The 26,848-nt window shown below is 40.3% G+C and overlaps 1 protein-coding gene across 2 annotated transcripts in view; it reads left to right on the forward strand.

Moving 5' to 3' along the window:
- The first annotated feature begins 2,640 nt into the window (after positions 1-2,640).
- eps15 (epidermal growth factor receptor pathway substrate 15) overlaps positions 2,641-26,848 on the forward strand; it is a 79,360-nt gene continuing 55,152 nt past the window's right edge. For both annotated transcript variants that reach the window (XM_028812444.2, XM_028812445.2), the window contains exon 1: positions 2,641-2,788. In XM_028812444.2, the coding sequence (XP_028668277.2) occupies positions 2,753-2,788 (36 nt within the window). In that variant the 5' untranslated portion in view covers positions 2,641-2,752. The remainder of the gene's footprint in view (positions 2,789-26,848) is intronic.

Here is a 26,848-nt window from a genome sequence, read left to right on the forward strand (position 1 = left end):
TGGAATGGTGGAGAATAGCATCCAGACAGACACACGGACAGGCACTTAACCTTTAATTAAGGTGGATTATCTCACAAGTGAATTTAATACTGAAGCAGCTGCTTACCTTTAGTATTTGGCATCATTTGCACCCATGCCTGTACTGTTCATCACTCATATCTGAATACAATTAAGGGAGTAAAGTCCACAGGAAAAGTAAAACTAAACAGAATATGAAAAAGAAAGTTAACATCTAAAGACATGGTAAAAATGCAACCATGTCTTCCCCACATACTCATTGTCTCTCCTTACCACATGTCCATACCACTTCAATCTACTTTCCCCTGTACTTTATTATATATTTTTTCCCTCTTTTGTTGTACCTCTGCTTGTTTTATTTTCCTACTAGTTTCCTAATTAGAGGATACTCCTTGCTGATAATTAAACTTGGTATTTAAATGTATTGTTTGCTACCGCTTTCATTCATCAAAGACAAGCCTGTGTCACATTGCAGACTTTCCTTTTCTGAGAACATTATCCATATGTTTTGTGAACCTGAGCAGATTTCTACTTCACAATCCTTCCCTTAACATTCTCATTTATTTCTAAACATTTTACTAACACGGATACTTCATGATGCATACTCACAATTGTAAATGGAAGTTAGCTAAAAAGCCAGTAGTGTTAATATTATTTGCATTTCGTTACTACCTGATGGCTGATTAACTCTTTCAGGGCTGATGTTGACTTTTGTCAAAAGGAGGAGTTGACGATGGTAATCGACTGTAAACTGTGACAAAACCAACTGTTATGTTTTAGTTGGACTCTTGTTGCTAGAAGGAAAGTTAGATTCATTGGTTTGACCGAGATCTCTTGTGCTCGCATGAGTAGCAAGGCGCAAACAATGGCAAAAATGGCACTGACATCTGGCAAGAGATCAAAGAGAATGCGTAAAGTAAAATACTCCATGGACGACGTTTTTGCCTATTATCTCTGAACTGGACTATGACTTGTGGGACTCAGATTTTGATACAAGTGATTGAAAACAAATGTGAAGTTCCAGCTTCAGCTGGATGGTCCCCAGCTAATTGTTGTAATGACAATGTTCGCCAGGGAGGACTGCCACTTAACAATGATAAGAGGTAGAAACCAGATTGCAATGCACTGCGACTGTGTCCCAGCCACGCAAAGACAGCCTGGCCGCAAGCCTGCCGCACATTCTTGGCAAAGTGGCAGCCACAGCATGCAGCAACAGACGTTTTATGTTGATTTCTGTGTGAAACCATTGCGTTTCAGAAACTGTTTTATTTGGAGAACTAGGGGGCTTTCCCCCCTGCTTGCTTTGCTCGCCCACCCTCTGCTGCTCGCGTTGTGAGGGGGGGGGGGGGGGGCTGAACACACGCTAAGAAGATGCAGACGGATCAGCTGCTGGCTTGCTGTTGCCGAATTGCATGGTCTTCTTGTCATTTAAAAGCCTGAACAGCAGCCGTCCTTTTGTCTCACAGGACGTCCAAGTGTCTTCCGAGAAGATCACGTCTCGACCCAAGATTTTTTTTAAAAGTAAAGAGTTAAAAAAAGGCTGTGGTTTCAAATCTCATCACTAACACTGTGCGACCACGAGCAAGTCATATCACCTTCTTGTGCTCCAACTGGAAAACAAATGCAGCCAGTTCAATCTGAAATGCTTAGATAAAGGGCTAAGTCAAACGATAATAAGTAATAATAGAAACGATTCTTGCACAGAAAATCAAGGAATATATTGTCTGTGGTTTTGGCAACAAAAGTAAGTCTTGAAATGTCTTCTGCCATGATCAAAAGGTCACGTCCTTTAAAAGGCAGATCCCTTTGCAGCCAGCGATTGATTTTATTTTTGCTTTATCAATCACGATTAAAATGAATCCTGTCTTGTCGATCTCTGGTTATCAAGATGCCTGAACAATTTCTTTTCTCTATTACTGAAATGTCATTAAAAGCTGCTACTAACATTTTTTTTCAAAGCAATTACCTCACATATAAGATTTTTAGACAAACCTAAAGCGTTTGAGAACTCGTTAATTATCTCCGGTCATTGACTTCATGTTCCCTCATCAATATTTTATTTGACTACCATTTTATGGATTCACCATTTATGTCAGTTCACATCCTCTAAAGTGCTACAAGTGCAGTGAAGTAGATAGATAGATAGATAGATAGATAGATACTTTATTAATCCCAAGGGGAAATTCACTAAAGTAAGTAAACAACATTAGAAGACGACTCGGTTAAAAAAATCCAAAAAGAGCATAAAAAAGCATAATAAACACGAGCATAAAAAGACGTACGTTTCAGATGTGAAGCTTCCTTTCAATAACTTTGCCTTCAGCACTGTATGCGGCCCCTACGCTTCGCAAAGCCCGCCCTTCGCTAATCTGCCCAATCACTTTCTTCCCAACCTTTGGCCCCGACCCACGTGTTGCGGTCTCAATCTTTGCCCCGCCCATTCCCTTACTAACCAGTTTCTCCTCTCTGCTATACCACACCCACCAGAAGTAGCCAATCCACTTCCCCACTGTTCCCGCCCATTTCTTCACACGCCCTCCACTGTATGCCCCGCCCACATTTAGCCCGCCAATCCGACCCTTCGTATTTCATAGGAGTTGTCCGGGGCTCGCGTACTCCAGTCCTGAGTTTGCAAACCCCCGCTTTGGTACAGCAGTTCGGTTCCTCCTGAAGTTCCTCTGCCTCGTTTGCCATCTTACACATATTGCTCCTCACAGGATGGGTCAGTGGGGAAATGAACACTATGGCTGCTAGTCTATCTCTGACTCAGGTAATGTTTATTTTTTTCTCCTTCTGTATTATGTTTTTGGCACTGCTTCTCTTCAGAACACCTGAACTGTTTGAGGCCGGCGTGTTTCCTGGGTAAGAGGACAGCTAGTTACAAGCTGGCACTTGTAAGAGTGAGGTGCGGCCTGGAAAAGTTTTGGCTACAGTGGAAAAGTTTGTCCCTGTAACGCACGGAGAGTGGGGTACGGGCACCTCTGTGGCGCCTCCGCTCACTCGGTGGCGTACGTGAGAGTCATATCTTCGGCGTCTGTCGCAGGGACACCGAAGCCGCTCTTGCGCAGAGCTGGTAGTCTCGTTTCCGTGGTATTTAGAGCTTGGCAGTCCCGAGGAGCGGGGAGGGGCCGGCTTGAGGGACCCTGGCGTTTCCGGTCACTTTAAAGAATTTGTAGATCACGAAGGGGGGGGGCAACTCATTGACTAATGGGAACAGCTGTGCAGAAAAAGTTCGCGTCTATACTGGGAATGCGACAGCCGAACGCGGCTAATGGGATTGTGAGGCCGCCCCGGTGACCCCACCGGAGTAGAAAGGAGCGGTGTTAGCGCACTTGACAGAACTGAGTCTGCGGTGCAGTAAAGAACTTATGGCAGGTGTGTCTGGGTGTTTTTAAGTGGATGTAAAGGACACCTATTTGCCCAGGTCACATCTCTTGGGACGGTGATAGCTGTTAAGAGCCCGTCATTATCGCCAGACAGTACTGTTCTGGAAGAATTTGGGTCCAGCCTTAGAGTCCGTGTGATGACAGACTTTCCTGCTACGACTTGGAATTGAGATCCTAATGAACTGCTATTCCCGCCTTTGTTCCCGTATAGCTGTGGCTCTGGGCTTGTGAGCGCTGACGTTGATTACCGAATTTGTGACACTTTGACTTGCATTCCCTTAACATCAAATCAGGTTTCATTTGTCACATACAAATAAAAACACAGTGCAATGTGTAGTGAAATGCTTTGTTGCTAAACTCCATGACTGTGCATTGAAGAATACATAAAGACAATAAATTATAATACGCTACTTTAAAAAAATTACTAAAAATCGTTAAATGTCCGCAATACTATGCACTGTGATATTGTTTGGATCTATTTTTATTTGATTTTAAAGTGAGGAAGGGGATAGCAAAGTGAAACATTTATATTTATACACAAACACACACATTTGAATCTCCCCCGTAAGTGCTAATCCTACTCTGAAGCTATGCAAAAAAAGTATCCATCCATTGTCTAACCCGCTGAATCCAAACACAGGGTCACGGGGGGGGTCTGCTGGAGCCAATCCCAGCCAACACAGGGCACAAGGCAGGAACCAATCCCGGGCGGGGCGCCAACCCACCGCAGGACACACCCCCCCACACACCAAGCACACGCTAGGGACAATTTAGGATCGCCAATGCACCTAACCTGCGTGTCTTTGGACTGTGTGAGGAAACCCACACAGACACGGGGAGAACATGCAAACTCCACGCAGGGAGGACCCGGGAAGCGACCCCAGGTCTCCTAACTGCAAGGCAACAGCGCTACCACTGTGCCACCGTGCTGCCCCACAAAAAAATTTTTATATATACCCTTTGTGACAGGGTCCTAATGTTAATAGTCATTATATCTTATGTCTAAGCTTAAGACTTTCATCAGTAGCCCTAATGTTAATATTTGTGGTTATCTTTAGACTTCCTTTCCCAACCCTTTTCTAAACTTGACCCCGGGTAATGGGGCTCTAATGTTAAAAGTCATGATACCTTATGCCTAATATTGAGACTTTCAGTAGTAGCCCTAATGTTTGTTTATTTGCATGCTAAAACACACAAGTCAGATAAACAAATAATTTAAAAACGTCTGAATTAGCATTCACTAACCTAATTCAGGGTTTTGATAAGAAGTCTAATGATTTCTTTCAGCAGGTAGAAGTACGTAATAAACAAGCATTGTTGCATCAAATATTTGAAATATTAATATGTGTGCTTCGATGTAAATGTTTAAAGTCAGTATTCTTGAGTGTATTAGAAAAAATAAACAAAATCTAATCTCATATTTATAATTACTGATTTTTGGGATAGTCTAAAATGACACCTCACATGCTTATATTTGAAGGTGTCACTTTTTAACCTTCTTTGAGTGGTGTTCACAGGGCTAGGACTACCGCTAAACAATCAGGTGTCAAAAATATCTTGAAATTGCATAAAACAACACTCCACATGCTTATGTTACTGATCTCCATTTTTTCCCCAAGTTTTGTGAAAAGTAGTAACTTTGACCCCTTGTATTTCATTAGGGGGTGGACTGCTGGGGTCGATTGATGTGGCATGCACAACTTCAGTTTCTTCTGATCATTTTTGAAAAATTCACCTATTGGTTTACAGTTTATCATAAAGTTGTAACTTCCTACACAAAATATGGTCCAAAAGGAGGGCCAAAGGAGTGCAGAAATCTTTACTTAGTGCATTGCTAGACATCAAGATGAGTTTAATCATATGGGCGATTTCTTGTACCTTTGAGTCAGGTGGCACTGTACAAAAAAAAACCTGAAGTGCTTTCAAAGCATTCATAAGTACATTAATTTTTACAAACACAATGATTAACTGCTATTCCCTCCTGAGCGCTGAGGTCAATTACCGAATTTGTGACACAAGACTGATGTCCACACAGACTTGTATTAAGTTATCGTGTAGTTCTGGATATTGTCTTCATTTAGGTTGCAGCTGGACTGTGGAAAGAAACTCCTCCTGAGTTTCTCTCAACTGCTGTTCAGGCAGCTGTAGGATTTCCCTGAGCGCAGTTCAAAGAAGAGGCCGTTGTTGGGATGGCTGGTTATCTCTGATAATTCTCTTTGCTCTTGTCTGACATTGCTTGTTATAGATGTCCTGGAAGATAGAGATTGCACACCCAGTGATGTGTTCAGCTTACCGCCCCACTCTCTGCAGGGACTTACGGTCCCGCTGCTTGCTATTTCCAAACCAGGCAGGATTCTTTCAGTGGTGGATATGTAGAAGTTCTTTAGCCTGAAATCCCTGAAGGGACTGAGATGATGATGTCATTGAGCCATGCAGTCATGTGTAGAGAGACTACTGCAGATGGCTCAGACATATCCCAAGTCCTAGAATGAGTTCTTGACCCTAACACCTCCCCTCCTAATAGTCATTTCCTGGAAAAACGGGTATGGCAGCTATCAGCTGTGACAGATTTTGAGGACCTTTGAACCTCAATTTGGATGCATGAATGTGAAGAATTAGTTCCATTATGTGTCTATGTGTGAAGGATCTGACAACAAACGGGTGTCTCCTGTTGTGAATTTTAATCAGACCTTTGTACCCTGCAAAAACAATGCCACACGTCTCCTGGATGCACAGCAAAGTGAACATGTAGATGTAAACCATGACATTATATCCAAAGCCTTGTATATCACCTACATGCTGTAGACAAGTGTTATCTGTGTTGGAGGACAATAGTGTTTGTTCAGTACTTGCATACATACACTAACTGTCAGAAGTTTGGACACACCTATAAAATCTTCATGTTTTTTATAGAAATTGGTACAATTTTTTTATCATGATATCATTACATCCATCCATCCATCCATTTTCCAACCCGCTGAATCCAAACACAGGATCACGGGGGTCAGCTGGAGCCAATCCCAGCCAACACAGGGCGCAAGGCAGGAATCAATCCCGGGCAGGGCGCCAGCCCACCACAGGACACACACACCCACACAAGCAGCACACACTAGGGCCAATTTAGGATCGCCAATGCACCTAACCTGCATGTCTTTGATTTGAAAATACAGCCAAGATATTGCTGGTGTTTTCAAAGGCTATTGCTGGTTGAAATGACAGATTCATTATCCTTATCATTTATCCTTTAGTCATTTCAAGTACTAATTGGTTATTTGAGAAACCTCATTGCAAGGTACTGGCATACATAAGATTCAGCTCCCGAGTTCTCCGGGGCTGCTCAGAGACATCCTAGACATGTCTACCTGCATATTTCTGAACTTACCCCTTAACAGGGATAGCTGGATGGTATTGGAGTCATTGGAGAAATTAAAAAAAAAACAAAAAAACTAGGGGGCTCTGCCCCCTGCTTGCTTTGCCCGCCCACCCCCAGGTTTGGTTTACCGGATATACAATTTAAAGAGATTGTTATTTTCATGGGAATTGTTACGTATGCGTTATTTTCACTTTCACTTCAAAACGTTAGTAAAAACAATATTTTGAATGAACTTTTCTTCAAGTTCGCATTGAATTTTGGACTTGCATCGTGACAACGCAACGTATAACTGCCTGTGACTGAATAGCGTTTCTTTCTCTCTAATAAATAAAACGACTTTCTCGAATGTTTGTCCATGCTCTTTCTTCTTCACTTTGTCATTGACGTGTCATCTAGAACGTATAAAATTATTGTACCTGATAAACTGTATAAGAGCTGAGAGATCAGGAAGTGTGTCTGACAAAAGGATTCACATGACTGAGGTTAGGTGATGGTGGTCTTGTTTGAAAATAGTTGTAAGGAGGGCGTGACTTGAAAGAATCTCGTGTTAAAGTATCTCCACGCCAACGTTTTTGGAATCTGTTATTTGTCGTTGGCAACACGAATTGAACGATCTACAAGTCTCTGACTTAGTTTAAATCCGAACAATATATTCAATCTCTTTTTTCTATTCCGTTATTTCACCGAGTAATCATTTCTGTTTATTAGCACTAATGTGATCTTTACTATCCTTTTTTGTGAGACTTTTGAATTTTCATACTTCCATTATCTCTAACCTGCTCTGCATGGTGTACCGCACCAACGTTTTTGAATTCTTTACGATGTTCTACTTTGTCATCTACTCGTTGTCCTTTATTTCCGGCCCCGGGTTTGGTTAAATCTCTTTCTCGCGGGACGTACTGTATAAGCATCTCTCCAAGAAAATTGCGTCTCGTATCCTCCCAAGATTTTTTGTATAATAGACATAATCTTCAAAGTGCTGCTAGCTTTTTCTAGGTGAGAATAAGCCTTGTACAGCAGACAGGTAATTTCTTCCTCTACTCCAGTCTTTGTCCGATAAGCAAACTGCAGTGGGTCCAGGTGGTCTACCGAGTGAGTACTCTCAAAGGTCCTCATGATTGAGTGGGTGGCTGAGGATACCCTAAAGGTTGTCTACACAGTCCTTAAGAACTTGAGGACTGACTCCATCTGGTCCTGCAGCTTGATGCCATTATTTTTATGAGATCATTTTGGAGTGTCACATACTCTGTAGCAGGTGCCACATGTGCTGTTGTTCCGTTGGCAGTTTGCTGCTCCGTAGGGTGCGTTGCAGGGAAAGTGGACACTGTAAATACACCTTTAAGGGGGACATTATAACACGGGTAGGATGGTTGGTGCTGAAGACTTAAAAACCGGAAAAGAAGGAGAGAAAGGGAGACATCTTGTGGTGGAGCAAAGGGAAGCGACGAGATAGCGCCAAGAAAAATACCTGCTGGAAAAAGTTTTTTGTTCACTCAGCGACTCAAGGGAGACGCATCTCTGAAGACGGACTCATTTTTCTTTGGACCGGTAGGATTGAACTTTTTTGATATCGGCTCGACGGCCGGCGTATTCCGATAGGCCAGGGGTGGGCAAAGTCATTCCTGGGGGGCTGCAGTGGCCGCGGGTTTTTGTTCCAACCCAGTTGCTTAATTAGAAAACAATCCTTGCCAATAATTACATTTCATGGCTTGTTAGTGCTTTAACTCTGCTATGTCAAGTCATTCTCATATCCTAGATTTTTTTTCCATTCTAAAGATATCATCCAAATACTTTGAAGTGTAAAACAGATGGGTAATTCTCAATCCTTCACTTTTTTCTCTTCTCTTTCCTTCCAAGTATTTAAACCAAATAGTGCACAATAAATACACACAGGTGTAAAGGGTAACAAGCAAAATGGATAACTGCTGGTTTCTTTTGTCATTTGCATCTTATTGCTAATAAGGAGCAATTAAAAACCGAGAATGCAGCTGTTTAAGACTTAAATAAGCAATAAGGGTTCAAAATTTTAATGAGGGAGACAACTAAAATGAAGCACAAGATGTTTCTAGAGCAATAAGTGCTTCTTATTAAGCAATTGGGTTGGAACAAAAACCTGCAGCCACTGCGGCCCTCCAGGAACGACTTTGCCCACCCCTGCGATAGGCTTTCTCTTTGCCATAAAGCAGTAAAGACAGTTAACCTATATGGACCAACTGGTTCCTCCTAATCAAACATCTCGCTCCTAAACCGGGGAAGGTGGTTTTGATTGCTATGTACTTGTTTGTTTGTGTCTATATGTAAAATAGGTGTAACTTTTTGCCTCTTCTTTATTTTGTGATATGGCTTGTGGGTTGATGCTGAACTGGGACATGTGGTGAGGGGTCAAATAAAAGGATGAGCGTTGGTTACGTTGCCCCGATAAGATTTTCGATATTTAACTGCTTCGCTCCAGCAGTTTTCCAATTGTGTGGCAACCCGGGGTTAGTTGTTCTCTCGGGGCAGCGGTACAACTCAAATCATGTTGAGAAAATGCAAATGGTAGATATGCAAACAACTGTATAAAAACCAGGATAGCACAAAAAAAAATAAAATAAAAAGCAACATGGTGCTGTATCTTTTGAACCAGGTGTTCGATTCAGTTGGAAAACCGCTTATGAGCTGTGACAGATGCAGCACAGTTTTACATGTGGCTACCTCACATGTCTGTATTATTCTACCTGCCGAACCAAATTGTTTTTCAGAGAGAATCAAAATGTGCTGTCTACTGGCATTGTTTCTTTAATTTGTAGCTGATAAAGGCTTTGTTTAGCCTACTCAATATCTCATGGGCACTGCTACGAAATGCGGTAGATTTGTTTTCGCTGAAATAAAATCCCTCTGTTTGCTGATTTTAAATGAATTATTGTATATTAATTTTATGGGATTTGCTAAAATACTAAAACATAAGAGATATCTGCAGGAATGGGTAGGAGAGGTCAGAGATATCTGCCGGAATGGATGGGTGTGGTATTAAAAGACAGTGCTGCAGGCAACTCTGATGCAAACAAGCAAAGACAAACAATTTTCAACAATAAGCAACTTTGAGGCCATGTCACGTTTAGCAAGTTTTGCAGTAGTTCCATTGCAAACTTCATTTTCATGATCTTAGAGAGTTGGAGGGCAGTTGCTGCGTCATACTGTGCTAGCTCAGTAGTCAGACATACCCAGCAAGTTGCCCCAATAAAATCGACAGATTTAGAGGCAGGCTATGTGTGCGTGAGAGCTGACAGCCAGTTACAGCTCACTCGGATGTGCAGTGCATGTAATGTAGCTATAAGGAATAAGGAAAGTGGCTGTTTTGGACCTCGAGAACAGAAAAGAGGGTTATCTGTCAGAGACATCTTGTGTTTTTATGTACCACTGTAGAATACAAAAAAGAAAAAGAAATGCATTAAGTTACCATATCAGTTAACCTTTCATGCAGGTTACACTCTGTCAAGCAGCACATTAGATACATACATAGATAGATAGATAGATACTTTATTAATCCCAATGGGAAATTCACAAATTTATTATTGTTGTCATTATTGGCTGTCAGAAAAGGGGGCAAGCAAAACTGTGCTGGAAAGTCGTCACACAGTCACGTAATTTGACGTGCCCAGCAATTTCTAGTCATGTAACTTGACATGGTCTGGCAATGAGATCAGCATCTACAGTTGTCAAGTCTGACATGCTTTCTGTCTACAAGTCGTGTACAGTAATCCCTTGCTATATCGCACTTCGCCTTTCGCGGCTTCACTCCATCGCGGATTTTATATGTAAGCATATTTAAATATATATCGCGGATTTTTTGCTGGTTCGCGGATTTCTGCGGACAATGGGTCTTTTAATTTCTGGTACATGCTTCCTCAGTTGGTTTGCCCAGTTACTTTTCTGTCTCTCTTGCGCTGACTTTCTCTGATCCTGACGTAGGGGGATTGAGCAGGGGGGCTGTTCGCACACCTAGACGATAAGGACGCTCGTCTAAAAATGCTGAAAGATTATCATCACGTTGCTATCTTTTGTGCAGCTGCTTCCTGAAACGACATGCTGCACGGTGCTTCGCATACTTAAAAGCTCGAAGGGCACGTATTGATTTGTGCTTGAAAAACAAACTCTCTCTCTCTCTCTCTCTCTCTCTGCTCCTGACGGAGGGGGTGTGAGCTGCCGCCTTCAACAGCTTTGTGCCGTGGTGCTTCGCATACTTAAAAGCCAAACAGCCTTATTGATTTGTTTGCTTTCCTCTGTCTTTCTGACAGACTCTGCTCCTGACGCGCACTCCTTTGAAGAGGAAAATATGTTTGCATTCTTTTAATTGTGAGACGGAACTGTCATCTCTGTCTTGTCATGGAGCACAGTTTAAACTTTTGAAAAAGAGACAAATGTTTGTTTGCAGTGTTTGAATAACGTTCCTGTCTCTCTACAACCTCCTGTGTTTCTGCGCAAATCTGTGACCCAAGCATGACAATATAAAAATAACCATATAAACATATGGTTTCTACTTCGCGGATTTTCTTATTTCGCGGGTGGCTCTGGAACGCAACCCCCGCAATGGAGGAGGGATTACTGTAATGTGATATCAGCTTTACAGGCGGTTTGTCCCGACCATCTGTACCAACAGAAGCTTACATAAGTTTTTAATTATTAATAATCGCGTGTTCTTGAACATGTGAACAAATTCTATTCTGCTTCTTAATGTTCACCACTTTAAACCCTAATCTTGATAGTCGTTGCACTGTGGTGTCATTCTTAAAGCTTATGTCTGATATGAAAAGTGACACTGTAAATTATCTAGAATATTTGAGAAGTTAAAGAATTAACTTTATGTCAGACTATTTAAATTACAGTTTCAGAATATTCTATGTTTCTACATTGACAGCATCTGGAATGTGCTGGAACTCCACCAATATTCATCTCTTTACATATCATGTCTAATGCGGTTAAAAGTGTCTGTAAGAGTGCAATATGTTTTTGAGATAAGAAGGTAGGCAAGTAACAGGGATAATATAGCAAGCTAACTTAATTGGTTTGCAGCCTTTGCTTTTTTATTTGTTATAAAATAAAATCGACAAGCCGCCTGTATTTTTTCAGCAGGCTTGAATGGTGATTTTTGTTGCTTGGACGTCTAGGCTGTAGTGATAATAATTTAAGCAAAACTGATCTTGTCAGCATCAGCTAGCGTTTTCAATTCTGACCTTTTCAGTTTGGATGGCTTAGTTTTGTTCTAAGTAGTGGAATGTAACTGTACCCCTTCATAAACTTCAAATGTCCAAATACTTTTAACGCATTAGCCGACTCTCTTTTTAGCATTTTAATGTTTTTCTGATTTTTGAACCTAAGGGTTATTTCCCTACTGCTTTTAGCACCATGTGCAGTTCTTTGAGTTGACTGTTTGTTTAGCTATGTAGAACTTCTTTTCATACATCTGTACTACAGGAAAACAAAGCGCATTTGACTTTGCCAACATTCAAAGGTTTGATGATGGGGGGTCAGAGTACAGTAGCCCTTTTTCATTTTGTGAACTGCCGTCATGCTCAATACAGAGGATTACATGTTCTGTATGGTATGATGTATTCAGGCATCTGTGCCGCACGATTTACTGGGGTACTACAGCAAGGAGTGTTTACCTGTGGCCTGGTCTTGGTTTATATTATAAATATAAACCACACGGCAACAGACTCACCAAAATTATCTTTATATTTTGTAGTACTAGGGTGTTGTACTGTGTTAGCCATTATGAATGTAGAGAAAAGCCAAGCAAAATGACACCTATTTATTGGCTAACTAAAAAGATTACAATATACAAGCTTTCGAGGCAACTCGGGCCCCTTCTTCAGACAATATTTTGGTTAAATTTCTTTCCAGTGGGTTTCATTGACTAATTTAAATGTAATAATTATCACCTTTCTGACATAATGTATTTTTTTTTTTTGGCACCTAGGACATTTATATGACAGTTCACCTACCATCATACATGAAGGTAGTATTTACTTTTCCACTTTGCTATGAAGTTTTGTGTCTCATGATTTCCTTTTGAAAGAGTTGTGGATCAAGATTAGGAAACGAGAAGCAATTTCCTTCTATAAAATCTTCATTATTACATGGCTCAGAGTGCTGATGTGAATTCATGTCTCGGAGCTTGTGAACTCACTTGGAAGATTAGAATATTTTACACACTTAATTGTAAGCATTCTAAGGAATGGTATTTTCTTTTTAGCTGGGCCTTTTAATATTGTTGAAGGAGAGGTTAAAAATTTCATAATTTCTCAAATGCTTGGTAACTTTTCAAAACACACAGAAGTGCACATTGTGAAGCAATCTGTGTATACGGCATATATCTTTAAACTCGTTTGTTCTTTAACTGTGGACATTCCAGTGGATGCTAATAAGAAGGTTGAGTGGTTTCTTCTGCTTCATATTTACAGTCTGTTTAGTGGAGTGAAGAAAACTACAATGAAGGGTGCTAGATGCCGATGTTTCCCAATTACTGTATATACTCACGTATAAGTCGGGTCTTGAAACCCAAAAAATAGATCATAAAATCAGACCCAGACTTATACGCCCATTCAAAAATGCGACAATTTAGTTATTTATTTTTTTTACATCTTCTTGCCTCCTCCAGTCTCGCATCAGTTTCTCAGACGCATCAAATTTTGTTGCAGCAGCGTAGTTCCCAATTTCTTTCTCTACTTCAATAACATTTAATTTAAAACCAGCTTCATATTTTCTTCTGATCGAACGCTCCATCGCAGATAAGGGATTCTCTTACGATAACGGTGTAGGAGGGTGTTAGATACAAAAAACACAAATCCTTGCAAATGTCGCTTCAGAATAATTTGGGAATTATCATGTGGTCACGTAGGCACAATAGAGAGAGAGTGGTTAGGAGCACACACTGATACTGAGCATTACCACAACCGCATAGAATAAAAGGCCATGTGCTCTGTGGTTACTCTCTCAGGTGGCCGTTAGCATATCATCATCCCTTGGACCAATATCATGAGTTTTCCGCATTCGACGAATACGACCAACATTATAAAATACCAGAAATTATACAGTAAAATCAAGTCCCAACTTATCCGCGAGTATATACGGTATTGGAACATGATTGTGATGTCCTGCATTAAGAAACTCTTGCTACAAACAAGATCAGCATTGTTGTCTGTTGCTACTTCCGCCTTATAATATTGGCATTTTCAAATTTTAATTTTTCCTTTTTTCCAATAAAAATGATTCAAAAGTGGTGCAGTAATTAACTTTTGTTACTTCACTGTAAAAATAAAGGCCAGAGATCAATTCCTTGCCTTTTTTACATTGCACTCTTGGTGTGGATCTTGCACATCACCCTCTTGTCTTCATAGTCATAACCTCATCTTCCTTTCCCAATCAACATTTACTGCAGTTTTTTTCCCAAATACCAAATATGTTAAATTTTATTAAGTTCAGTCTTTGAACTAGCCTGTTAGGAATATGTGTGGATGGGAGTATGAGGGTACCTCCTGATGAACTGGCATTCTGTCTGGAGTTTCTTCTCGTCTTTTACATTATCTTTCCAAAGTAGAGTCCGGCTCATTGTAAGCCCATAGTAGAAAAGGTGGTCTCATAAAATGCCTGAATGGAAGTGGAATTGACCTCTTACTGAGGAGACTAATGATACCTGTCAAAGTAACTTGTTAGTGCTGCTCTGATTTATAGAATAATTCAGAGTCCCCTTTTCTTTCTGTATTGTTAGTCGTGTGCATTCAAATAACCCTTTGTCTCTTTAGATAGCTCTGTATGTGTATAAGGGCAGATGGTACACATTTGCAAAGAACACTGCATCCCATGAGTAAAATGCCGATTGTTGCCAACTTTTGGAAACTAACATGAAACACAGCATATTGCAATTTATTCTGAACCCATGTCATATCAGATATCATAGACTGTTGTCCTAATGCTTATACAATAGATTAGGGTGCCTTAAGTGTGTGTGTTTTTGTTTCGTTTATTTTTGGTTTTAGCTTCTTCTTTCAGCTCCTCCTGTTAGGGGTCGCCACAGTGGATCATCTTTGTCAAGTCACTATGATCCATACCCACATTCTCTTAAAGTGAAGTCATTGCACACTGGGGGTGGGAGTTAAAGCAAGAAAATGTAAGAGTGGTTTGCATTGTGAGTCAAAGGAGAAAAGCCTGACAATCGAGACAGATATTCTGTGTTGGTATCCGTTTGGTGGAGAGATTTTACTGTATGTTATTTTCATCTGGCCTAGGATGTTAGGCTGGTTGGGATGTGTATCATTTTTACCAGGTAAAGTCAATTTTCAGGTGTGCTGCATTAAACTTTATGATCTATAATGACAGTTGAATGGAGCTAGGTGGAACAGTGGAACAGATATTGATTGATATTTTACAGCACCATAGGCACAGGTACTGATCGATCATTATAGAGTTTAAAAAAAAAAAAACAACCTTGCCAAGGGGATGTGGTAATGCTGAGTACAAATGTTAAAATGCCTCTTTGGCAGAGTATACTTCCACCCATTATAGTTTTTATAGAATTCTTGAAGTGAGGAATATAAGTGAACTATAAAGGAAACGCCACCCAGGTCCACTGGAACTGATAAAGGGCTCAAGGTAAGGAAACAGATGTCTTGAACACCAGCTGGGCAATATGCATTCTCTTGTTGTTGGCACTGGATTTTGTTCTCTTGCTATAATCAAAGTTTTTTGGAAAAGTGCTGATGATGTCAACACTAAATAATACTTTCAACGTAGGGCTCTTACTAAGGTCAAGCCTTTTTTTTTTTTTTTTAGTCCTATAATGAATTGCAAAAGCTTATTTATGCTTTTGTCTCCTAATGCCTGGATTACAGCAATTCTGTTTATGCTGGTGTCTCTCAATCATTGTCTCCCCTGTAGCTGGTTCTGAATGTAAATGCCAGGGTGTTGACTGGCACCTAAAAGAAAGGGAGCATATCTCACCTATAGAGTGAAGTTTAAGGTTTTAATATTTGTATGTAAGGCATTGTATGGGTCTGGTCTTTCACATATTGCTTAGCTTCTTAGCCCATATCTACCATCCAGGGCTACCATTCAGGTCCTCGGATTAGTTATTGCTATGCATTCTGTGGACACTTTGGAAGCTAACGGGTGACCATACTTTCGAAGCAGTGGCACAGAGGCTTTAGACCGCTGTGCCTTATGAAATTAGAGTTGCTTCCTTCTTCTCCTTCTTTCGGCTGCTCCCTTTAGGGGTCACCACAGCGGATCATCTTCTTCCATATCTTTCTGTCCTCTGCATCTTGTTCTGTTACACCCATCACTTGCATGTCCTCTCTCACCACAAACCTTCTCTTAGGCCTTCCTCTTCTCCTCTTCCCTGACAGCTCTATCCTTAGCCCAATTGAGGTCGCCCTTTTGAGTCTCGCCTTTTTGTGCGAGCCGTACAAGACAGTATTACTGTCACAGAAAATTAAAGACACACAATACACGGCGGCAGCCCACAAAGAACGGTCAGCTCAGCAAGTAAACATCAACAAAAGAAAGGCTGAAAGAAAGAAAAATACGACCAACAAAAAGAATGAGGTCAAAGCCCCTGGCCATTTAATATAGACTGTTCCTACTAATGTTTATGCACTACTGTTCTAGCGCCCGTTATTGTAACGGGCTAAATGACTAGTTTACAATAATACTGTTAATTGGGGTGTGTTAATCTTTTATATTTTATTATAATAAAAAATGTCTAGCAGTATAGGTGGTGTATATTTTATATTTGTAATGGTTATATGTCGCCACCGTGTGCTTTTTTCCACGTGCGCACTTTACCGTATGTGTTTTCTTCCGCGTGCGGTTTTTTCCGTGCACACATTTTACCATGTGCGGTTGTTTCCCGTGTGCTTATATGACTGTGCCCTTTTTTCTATGCAGATATTTCCTGTGCTTTTTTTTTTTTCCTGTGCGCTTCTTTCCGGGATTCGTCTTCGACATATCACTTTCTTCTCATTAAGGACTTCATTGTTAAACATTCTGCCGACATAACCATTAAGTACTGATCATTGGGTTTGGAATTTTGTACACCATATACATTTGGTACACTTCTGAATACTTATTCTGCAGTAATCTTTAGTTATATTATTTATTAGGATGCTTAAGTAATTTCCAGAAGCAGTTCCTCATGCTCGGAACATCTCTCTGTGTACAGCATGTTTCACTAATAGCGTGGTAGCCTGGCTATCCCATTAGTAGAGTTTGCTCTTTGTTGTATCTGCCCATAACACCTTATTTTCAGATGTTATTGGTTTACAGCAATGCTTCATCAATTTCAATTTGACCTTTTATTTTTTGGTACTACACTGCAGTTTGCTGTTAATTGCCAAACTCTCCCCAGGCTATTTTTTTATTTTAGAACGTAACAGTAACCAGATCTTCAGTGCTGTGTTTTCTAAATAAAGTTTCTTTCAAAGTGCAGTTTATATTGCAGCAATACAGTGATCCCTCGCTATATCGCGCTTCGCCTTTCGCGGCTTCACTCCATCGCGGATTTTATATGTAAGCATATTTAAATATATATCGCGGATTTTTTGCTGGTTCGCGGATTTCTGCGGACAATGGGTCTTTTAATTTCTGGTACATGCTTCCTCAGTTGGTTTGCCCAGTTGATTTCATACAAGGGACGCTATTGGCAGATGGCTGAGAAGCTACCCGGCTTACTTTTCTTCCTCTCTTGCGCTGAGTTTCTCTGATCCTGACGTAGGGGGATTGAGCAGGGGGGCTGTTCGCACACCTAGACGATACGGACGCTCGTCTAAAAATGCTGAGATTATCTTCACGTTGCTATCTTTTGTGCAGCTGCTTCCTGAAACGACATGCTGCACGATGCTTCGCATACTTAAAAGCTCGAAGGGCACGTATTGATTTTTGATTGAAAAACAAACTCTCTCTCTCTTTGTCTGCTCCTGACGGAGGGGGTGAGAGCTGCCGCCTTCAACAGCTTTGTGCCGCGGTGCTTCGCATACTTAAAAGCCAAACAGCCCTATTGATTTGTTTGCTAGAGATTGTTTTCTCTATGTGACATTCTGTGCTCCTGACACACACTCCTTTGAAGAGGAAGATATGTTTGCATTCTTTTAATTGTGAGACAGAACTGTCATCTCTGTCTTGTCATGGAGCACAGTTTAAACTTTTGAAAAAGAGACAAATGTTTGTATGCAGTGTTTGAATAACGTTCCTGTCTCTCTACAACCTCCTGTGTTTCTGCGCAAATCTGTGACCCAAGCATGACAATATAAAAATAACCATATAAACATATGGTTTCTACTTCGCGGATTTTCTTATTTCGCGGGTGGCTCTGGAACGCAACCCCCGCGATGGAGGAGGGATTACTGTAATGCTTTTAGCTGTCTTTCTGTTTTACAATAAGGTACTCCTTAAGATTTCTGCAATGACGATCAATGGAAGGTCTGGTGATGAGCTGTGAAAACACCGTCACAACCGGATGATGATATGAATAAGATTGTGTCCTCCAAACAATTTACCCTTTTTTGAGCCTACATTTGGTTTATCTGTGGGCCGACTCCCCCTCTGTCTGGTGGTGTCCCATGTTGTCCTCTATTTTGTAATGTATTGTACCTCAGGATTTGGGAGGACATTGTCAATAGGTGGTGTGGCTATTTAGTATTTTACTTGTAAAACACTGATTTCTTCCTTTTAACTTCTTGTTGCATGTCTCTGATAAATGACTAACATTTCTGTCATAAAACAGTTCTACAATCTGCATGTCTCTTGTTTTCTTACTGAATCAAAAGAAAGACACAAAAGGCAAACTTTATCACTGCACATGTGCAGTACATTCATTTGTGCAATCAGTACAACAGGGAATACTAAGGATTTATCTCAAAATGTATGAAATGATGGGACGCAAAGTAGAGAATACTGTAAAACTTTTAACAAAATATGTAAAAAAAAAAAAAAAAAAAAAAAAAAAACTGAAAATGAAAAGTGGCATTCTATTCTTTCGCTTCATATACACCTTTATTTCTATCTGAATTGCTTGTTTATACAGCAGAGAAAAAAAAACTTAATTCTTCTGATATGTGTGGAGAGCGTTTTATATCGGGTGTTTCCCATTGACATTGTGGAATGTTGTTTGGGCAGGTAGGCCTGACTTGGGGAATCGTGGCAGCGCTGTTGTGGTTGGTCTCTTTCTCTCAACTATGAGGTCTGTAATGCTTATAAAAGCCTGAGGGTCTTTTATATATATAAAAAAAAAAAAAAAAAAAAAAAGAGTAATGACTAATTGGCAAAATGAGAAGCAATTGTAGTTATCTTTATAGCAGCAGCATATATTTTGAAAAGCAGTATTTATTAATTCAGTATGTTATTCAATTATCCTCAGAATTTCTGAGTGTATAAAATATCCCAGGCTGGCATTGAACTATTGGATATCCTATCAAATATCTCATCAGTGGTTCCTGTCAATCCAGAAAAGTAACTCCTCCAACTCTGCACTTCACTTGAACTGCTCGTAAAACCCATCTGGCAGAATAAGCTAGACAAACCTGCTGAAGACACTCATGTGCAGCATTGGCTTTACCTATAAATGCATTCTCTTTGGCTTATTAGGGCTTGTTTATACTTCACGCTAGAACGCGTACGCGCCCGCATCATGGCTGCCACGCGTTTCCGGCGTTCATTTGACGCGTCCTCTGAGCAGGTCCTCAGAAATTAACGCAACACATGTGCGAGTTGCAGTACCAGCAAAAAGTCTTGGACGCAGTGTTATAAAAGTCGAAATGTGACATCAGAGTCTGTTTACTGTATGTAGGGGAAACTGGTCAGACACTGCGCTAGCGAATGAACTCGCATAGATTTCATATTAATCAGAACAGTGTTGATCTTCCGGTGGCAGCACACTTTAACAGTAATGGCCACAGCATAAAGAATCTAAGGGTCACTGTGCTTATGGGTAATTTCAAGACCCAGCAGGAGCGGAGAGAATGGAAATACAAACTTATGCTTAAATTCAACACTCTACAAAATGGTCTGAACAGAGACAAGAGTTTTATGACCAGATATGTGACTGACTGACCAGCTGACTACATCAGTGGCCTATCTTACAGACAATGCACTTTTAGAAAAACCTTTCAGGACTTTCTCTAGTGATGGTTATCTTATCTCTACATTTTATTAGTTCATTGTTCTCTTCTTTCAGGGTTAATTCATCTCAGGTGTATTCATTTTGCTAACATTTGAACAAAAAGGTTGTTAAGATGAAAGAAAAAAATCACTTTACTGTCCCAATATAAGCAAGAGTATTTTTCAGTTTCTTTGTTACACCTTGCCTGATGAAGGGGCCTTAGCTGCCTCGAAAGCTTGCATTTGTAATCTAGAGAAAAGCCAAGCAAAATGACACCTTTTATTGGCTAACTAGAAAGATTACAATATGCAAGCTTTCGAGGCAACTCAGGCCCCTTCTTCAGGATTTAGTTAGCCAATAAAAGGTGTCATTTCGCCCTACTTTTTCCTGTATCAATCTATGGCTAACACGGTATAACACTCTACTACTATCTACATGTGACAGAAAGCTGAGTCTATGCGGATCCTACAGAATCAATGCGCGCACTTCGATGTTTGATGAATGGTTCAATGTGGTGAAGCAAAATGCCGACATACAGATGCATTCGTGGTGCTTTGATATTCAAGTGTTGCATATTCCCGATCGTAATGACACAACGCGTTTTAAAAGTCTCACATACCATCTTTTGTGCCGTCTTTTTTTCTTCATAACAGCAACTTAATGTACAGTGTTGTATTTGAGCCACTGAGAAAAAAAATTAAGGGCATGGTGAAAACATGTATTTTGTGATTAAAGTGGAAATTTCGGCTTTAATCTCGAAATGTCCACTTTAACTTCGTAGTTTACTTTATCATTAAAGCAGACCGCCGTAAACGTCATCCCAGTTTTTAATCGCTACGGCAAGCAGCAATAGATCACCACACAGAACACATTAAATGTATGATATTCCAACTCCCTGCAAATTTTGAATCTTTAGATTTATACTTGATATCACTTTCACAGATAAATCGTTAATTTCGTTTTAAATAATGAATACTGTTAATAACTACACACATGGGGGTGACACAGTGGCGGAGCGGTAGCACTGCTGTCTTGCAGGGAGTCACGTCTCTGATAGTCCCTGCTTGGATTCCACACTGTGCCCCAGCTTCCTTCTAAAAATATGCAGATTTGGTGCCACTGAAATGACTCCAGTGTATGTGAGTGCTTGTAGTCACCTTGTGATGAGCTGAGGCCCCGTCCAGGGATTGGGATATTGCTGTTGCGGCTTGAACATCTTGTTGGGCTTAAAGGGGCTGCTTCTAACTGGTAGACACTTTTCAGTGACTTTAAATTCCTCTTTTTCATCTACTGCTCCTCTTAAATGTGGTGTTCCTCAGGGATCCATTTTGGGTCCTATCTTATTCTCTATATACCTTCACCCTATTGGAGCTATTTTTAGGAAATTTAACATTTCTTTTCACTGCTATGCTGATGATACACAGGTTTATATTCCCATCTGCAACTCTGCAGTAAATCAACTGCACAACTGTCTTTCTAAACTAAGATCCTGGATGGCTAATAATTTTCTTGATCTGAATCAAAATAAAACGGAGGTGCTTATAGTGGGTCCATCAGCTAAAGCCCAAAGTGGTCTTGGACTTCTCGGCTCTTTCTCTGTCTTTTGCAAATCTCAAGTCCGCAGTCTTGGTGTTATCTTTGACAGTAACCTCTCTTTTGAGAAACAAATTAATTCTGTAGTCAAGAGTTGCTTTTTCCACCTTCGTCTATTAGGTAAGATCAAGCCTTTTATTATCTTCTAGGGATCTTGAGAAAGCAGCTACTGCTTTTATCTTTTCTCGCCTTGATTACCGAAACTCGCTGTATTCTGGGATTAGCAAATCCCTAATACACGGGTTACAGTTGGTCCAGAATCCTGCCGCTCTCTTTCTGGTTGGGGCAAGAAAGTTTGACTCGGTCTCTCCAATATTAGCTTCTTTACACTGGCTGCCTGTCAGTTTTCAAATTGATTTTAAAATCTTGTTGCTAGTTTTTAAATCTTTACATGGGCTTGCTCCTGCCTATTTATCCAAATTGTGTGTTTTACACCAGCCATCTAGAGTGCTTAGATCTTCTGGTCAGTTGTCTCTTGTTGTCCCTCGTACCAAGTGTAAAACTAAGGGGGACAGACAGGGCTTTGGCAGCTGCTGCGCCTCGCCTGTGGAACTCTTTACCTCGTCACATAAAGGAGTCGTCTACAATTGAACTGTTTAAAATGAGATTAAAGACTCATTTCTATTTACATGCATTCCGTGACCTTCAGTAATACTGATGGTTTCCTCATTGTGATTATGAAACATTACTTCTATTTATTATTTACTTTATTTATGTTCATTTATTTCTATTTATGTTATTCATGTTAATTGTATGTTTTTCTTTAATTCTATTATTGTAAAGCACTTTGGCCACAGCATTCCTATGTTGTTTTAAATGTGCTATATACCGGTAAATAAAGTTGACATTTTTTCAGCCTCGTGCCCAATGTTTGCTGGAATGGACACATCCCTGGTTTGATGGATTTAATCAATAAACATCCTTTTCAGAGAGATATCGGTAAGATGTCATCAGAATTTAATGGCGGTTCCAGGCAATTCACAACGCAGAGAAGCTGAACCTGTTCTCACTGTGATATCTCGCACTGCCACCTGCTGGATTCCTCCAGATTTACGTAAAGTACATGCGCGAGTATAAACAGTAAAACGCTTGCGTAGCAGGAGCGTCCGCTGGAGCATGCATCGCGTGCGTGATGTATAAACCCGGCCTTATACCCATTCCATCGAACCTGCCTCCACCTCTCTGGTGTAAAGAGGATATTGTAGAGGTTGAAGTTCTGCATCTGATTAAAGATTCGGGTACATTTCCAAACCTCTGAGTTCAGTAAGCAAACAAGAAGTAACAAAAAAAAAAAAAAAAACTTGAAAAATGCTGTAAGATTCTTTAAAAAGAAATGCTATGTTAATCAAAAATAAGCAGTGGACTAAACATAAATGGGAGAGTTCTAATGGAAAATGTAGCACTGGGAGTACTGCACTGCAGGATGCACTATTATGATGAAAAACTGAGAGTGTAGCTTATGAATCAAAAAAGTATAGGCGACCAAAATGATAATACAATATTTGCATTTTGGAAGCATATTAAAAATGGCTGAAATGCCACAAGAACACGAATCACAATTTCATGTTAGCAATTTTTTTTAATTGCTCCAGTTTGTCTTTATACCTTACACAAGTACACTGGAAGTATTGTTGATGTTAAAGTAAAAATGATTCAGCATTGCGTTTACTTTCCACTCTCTCCTCAGACAGTGAAGGCACTTTTGAGTCCTCACAACAGTATAGTTTGTGTTACGGGACCATTAAGAGCCATAATGATGTGGGTGAATGAGAATTAAAGGGACTTGCTCTTTCCCTCAGCAGTATTTTCAATGTCATTAGGAGCGTGACTCATTGCAAGTCATCTAGAGTCCACAAGATATTCCTTTGTTTTGCTGACATTGAGGGATGGATCATTATTGAACCGTTTAGTAAGAAATGTAACTACCTTCACTTTAGGCTTTGTCATCATTGTTGGTAATCAAACCCTCTACTTTTGTGCGTCAGTAAATGCGTTGATCAGATGTATTCCTGCTTGGCAACCCAGTGCTCTGTTGAAAAGGAAAACGACACATGGCCGGGGCACGGCTGTCTCTTATGCCACAAAGTGTTGAAAGCCTTAGCCTGAGTTCATTTAGTGTGGCAGACCTTTTTGTAGGGTGCACCCACAGACCATTGTCATTCAGTAAGTCCTTACTTAGCATTCCAAAATACAACTGTACTGTTCAAGGTCACAAGACCATTTCTCGCAAGGATATTACTTTGAATATCAATAAGTCACAACGATAAAAGCCAGTATAGCACTAGAGATAAGTCAGAATGTTGAAGTCATTATATCAGGGGTCATCCGTCCATCCTTCCATCTGTCCTCCAAATCCACTTTATTAGAACAGTGTTGAGGGGCAGCTGTAGCCGATCCCAGCAGTCAGCTGGAACACCACTTGGACGGGGTGAACATGTACAGTGATCCACCGCCTATCGCGGAAGTTACGTTCCAGACCCACCCGCGATAGGTGAAAATCCGCGATATAGAAAGACCACATTTTTAAAATAGTTTAAGCCTTAAAATACCCCTCCCACACGCTTTAAACACATGTAAACTTATTAAAACACACTTTGGATACACATATGATACATGGATGTTAGGCTAAAGATATGAGTAACATAATAATAATCATCATCAGTTTTACCTTCTCCTGTATGGTCAAGGTCTTCCTCTGGCGCTTAGGCTTACTGCTACCAGAAGGCTTATAAGATGCAGGACGCTTGGGAGCCATTGAAGGGCTTAAAACAAATGAAAAGCTCACAAAAGTCGGACCACAAGCAAGGTATGCGATATGCGATTCGTCGGGGACCCACACTCGCTGTTCTTGCGAGATTACACCACGTTAGCAGCAGCTAATCAGAGCCTAAGAGAATAAAATCTGCTCTGATTGGTTGAGTCTCCTCTTTCAGCCAATAACGGCTTTGTAAGAAAACATCTGGGTGCTGTAACGCGAAACTTTGTCTGCTGAAAACCGTATGCTTTGTTATGAATTGGCTGCAAAGTACAGTACAGGTAGGATGTACTTATTGAATTTTTCCGCAATATAGCGGGGGCGCGGTAGCTGAACCGCGATAGAGTGGGGGATTACTGTGTGTATATATATATATATATATATATATATATATATACACACACACACACAGACATATACCCACAGGCCAATTTAGCAAAGGCAATTCACCTAATCTGCATGTCTTTGGACTGTGGGATTGAACTGAAGCACCTGGAGAAAACCCAGGTGGACATGTTCAGGAAATGCAAACTACACACATGGAGCAGCTGGGAATGCAAACTCCAGTCTCCTTGTGCCGCCCAAGATGTAACCTTTCATTACATAAAACATTTCCTTGTATCTGTGCTCTAAAGCATGTGATTGTGCACAGGCAGTTACATTTGAAATATTACATGTTGATCTGTAGGTCTTGCTTGCCAGATGGCATCTTGCTATTTCATGAACCATTTTAACCCTTGCTCTTACAGACAGTACGTGATTGATGGCTGAACTACCAGAGGGACCGCTTATCATGACGTGACTGTGTAATGTGGCATAATTATATCTTTATACATCTGTTATTTAGACCAATAATGGTAATTATTTGAGTATATTCAGAACAAAGATGCTCTTCAGGTTAGACAAGATTGGTGCGTTCAGGGATTTCTGGAATTTCATTACAGAAGAAGCCATGGTGTGTCTGTGTTATGCGTATAACAAAAGACATGCAGATTAGGTGGATTGGCGATTCTAAATTGGCCCTAGTGTGTGCTTGGTGTGTGGGTGTGTTTGTGTGTTTCCTGCGGTGGGTTGGCACCCTGCCCGGGATTGGTTCCTGCCTTGTGCCCTGTGTTGGCTGGGATTGGCTCCAGCAGACCCCCGTGACCCTGTGTTCGGATTCAGCGGGTTGGAAAATGGATGGATGGATGAATTTGGCTGTATGTATTTATATTTCTTGAGATAATACTTTCTTTGAACCAAATGCACCTTATGGAGTTTTTCCCTAAGTGTATTCATTAGTTGTTATCCATCTTGGTAATCAACAAGCCTACTACAAATTTTGTCCAGTTCATTCTTGGTCTTCCTGGTATTGAAACTGTTCCATTTTGTTCAAAAGTTTGATTAAACCAACCTTACCATGGTCTTCAAATGCAAACAGCAGAATACTGTGCGAGTCTGAGCACAGAAAGTAAAAAGGGTGGCATATGGAAGAATTGCATAAAGCAGGAAGTGGCAGAACTGGTGATTCGTTGATTTTAAGCACATATTGATTTGCTGTACTGTCTTCCCTTGTATTTCAATGTATGCCAGTTATTACTTTTATTATTCTTGCATATTCCCCCCCCACCCCCACCCGAGTGCAAACGTGAGCTAGAACAGGGGTCGCCAAGTCTGTTCCAGGAGGACCACCGTGGCTGCAGGTTTTCATTCCAACCCTTTTTCTTAATGAGTATTTTAATTGACTAATTTTAATTGACTTGCTGTTGAGGACACAGACCTCTTATGTGTTTCTTTTTCTGTAATTAGCAGCCAAACAATAATGAGATACAAAATGAACCAAAACAATTGGTGTCCATCATACAATATCTGAAAATAAAGAACAATGAAGGTCTTGGGAATGTCGATCTTCTCAGGTCCCCAGTGCTCTTAGACAGAGAAAAGCAACAATTTTGGAAAAGTGTGCTAATGCACCACGAGGGCCACGAAATTAAAGAATTGGTTTAATTAACGACAAGAATCTGCTCCTGGCAGAACTGTCATCTCTGACTTGTCATGGAGCACATTTAAACTTTTGAAAAGAGACAAATGTTTGTTTGCAGTGCTTTGAATAAAGTTCCTTTTTTTTTTTTTCTACAACCTCCTGTGTGTCTGTGCAAATCTGTGACCCAAGCGTGACAAGATATTTATTGTATTCTGTAAATGTCGGTGAAGTGCAAAAAGAGCTGCTTAGTAAGCTTTATTCAGACTAAATATCTCCAGACTTTATATGAAAATACTGCATTAAAAAAAGCTTGTTTATTGAAAATTCCGTGAATGTTGTTTCTATTTTTATTTGGTAGATACTCTACAGTACCCTGCAGACATTTAGCTAAGAAGCTGGCTACATAAATGCTGAAAGCTGCAATCTTAAAAGATCTGGTTAGCACTTTAAAGGGGAAGTTCATCATTTTTGACATTCTGGTTCAATGTACAGTTCATTGGGGTTAATGTCTGTTGTTTAAACTGAATGCTTGGATATTTTTTAATAGTTTGTAGCTCATTTTTTGAAGTCATTAAAATCTAATCCTTTTACCGTGTCTATAGTGTACGGAGTTCAATCACTGCATTTC

Source organism: Erpetoichthys calabaricus, chromosome 10, assembly GCF_900747795.2.
Source record: "Erpetoichthys calabaricus chromosome 10, fErpCal1.3, whole genome shotgun sequence".
NCBI classification, from domain to species: Eukaryota; Metazoa; Chordata; class Cladistia; order Polypteriformes; family Polypteridae; genus Erpetoichthys; species Erpetoichthys calabaricus.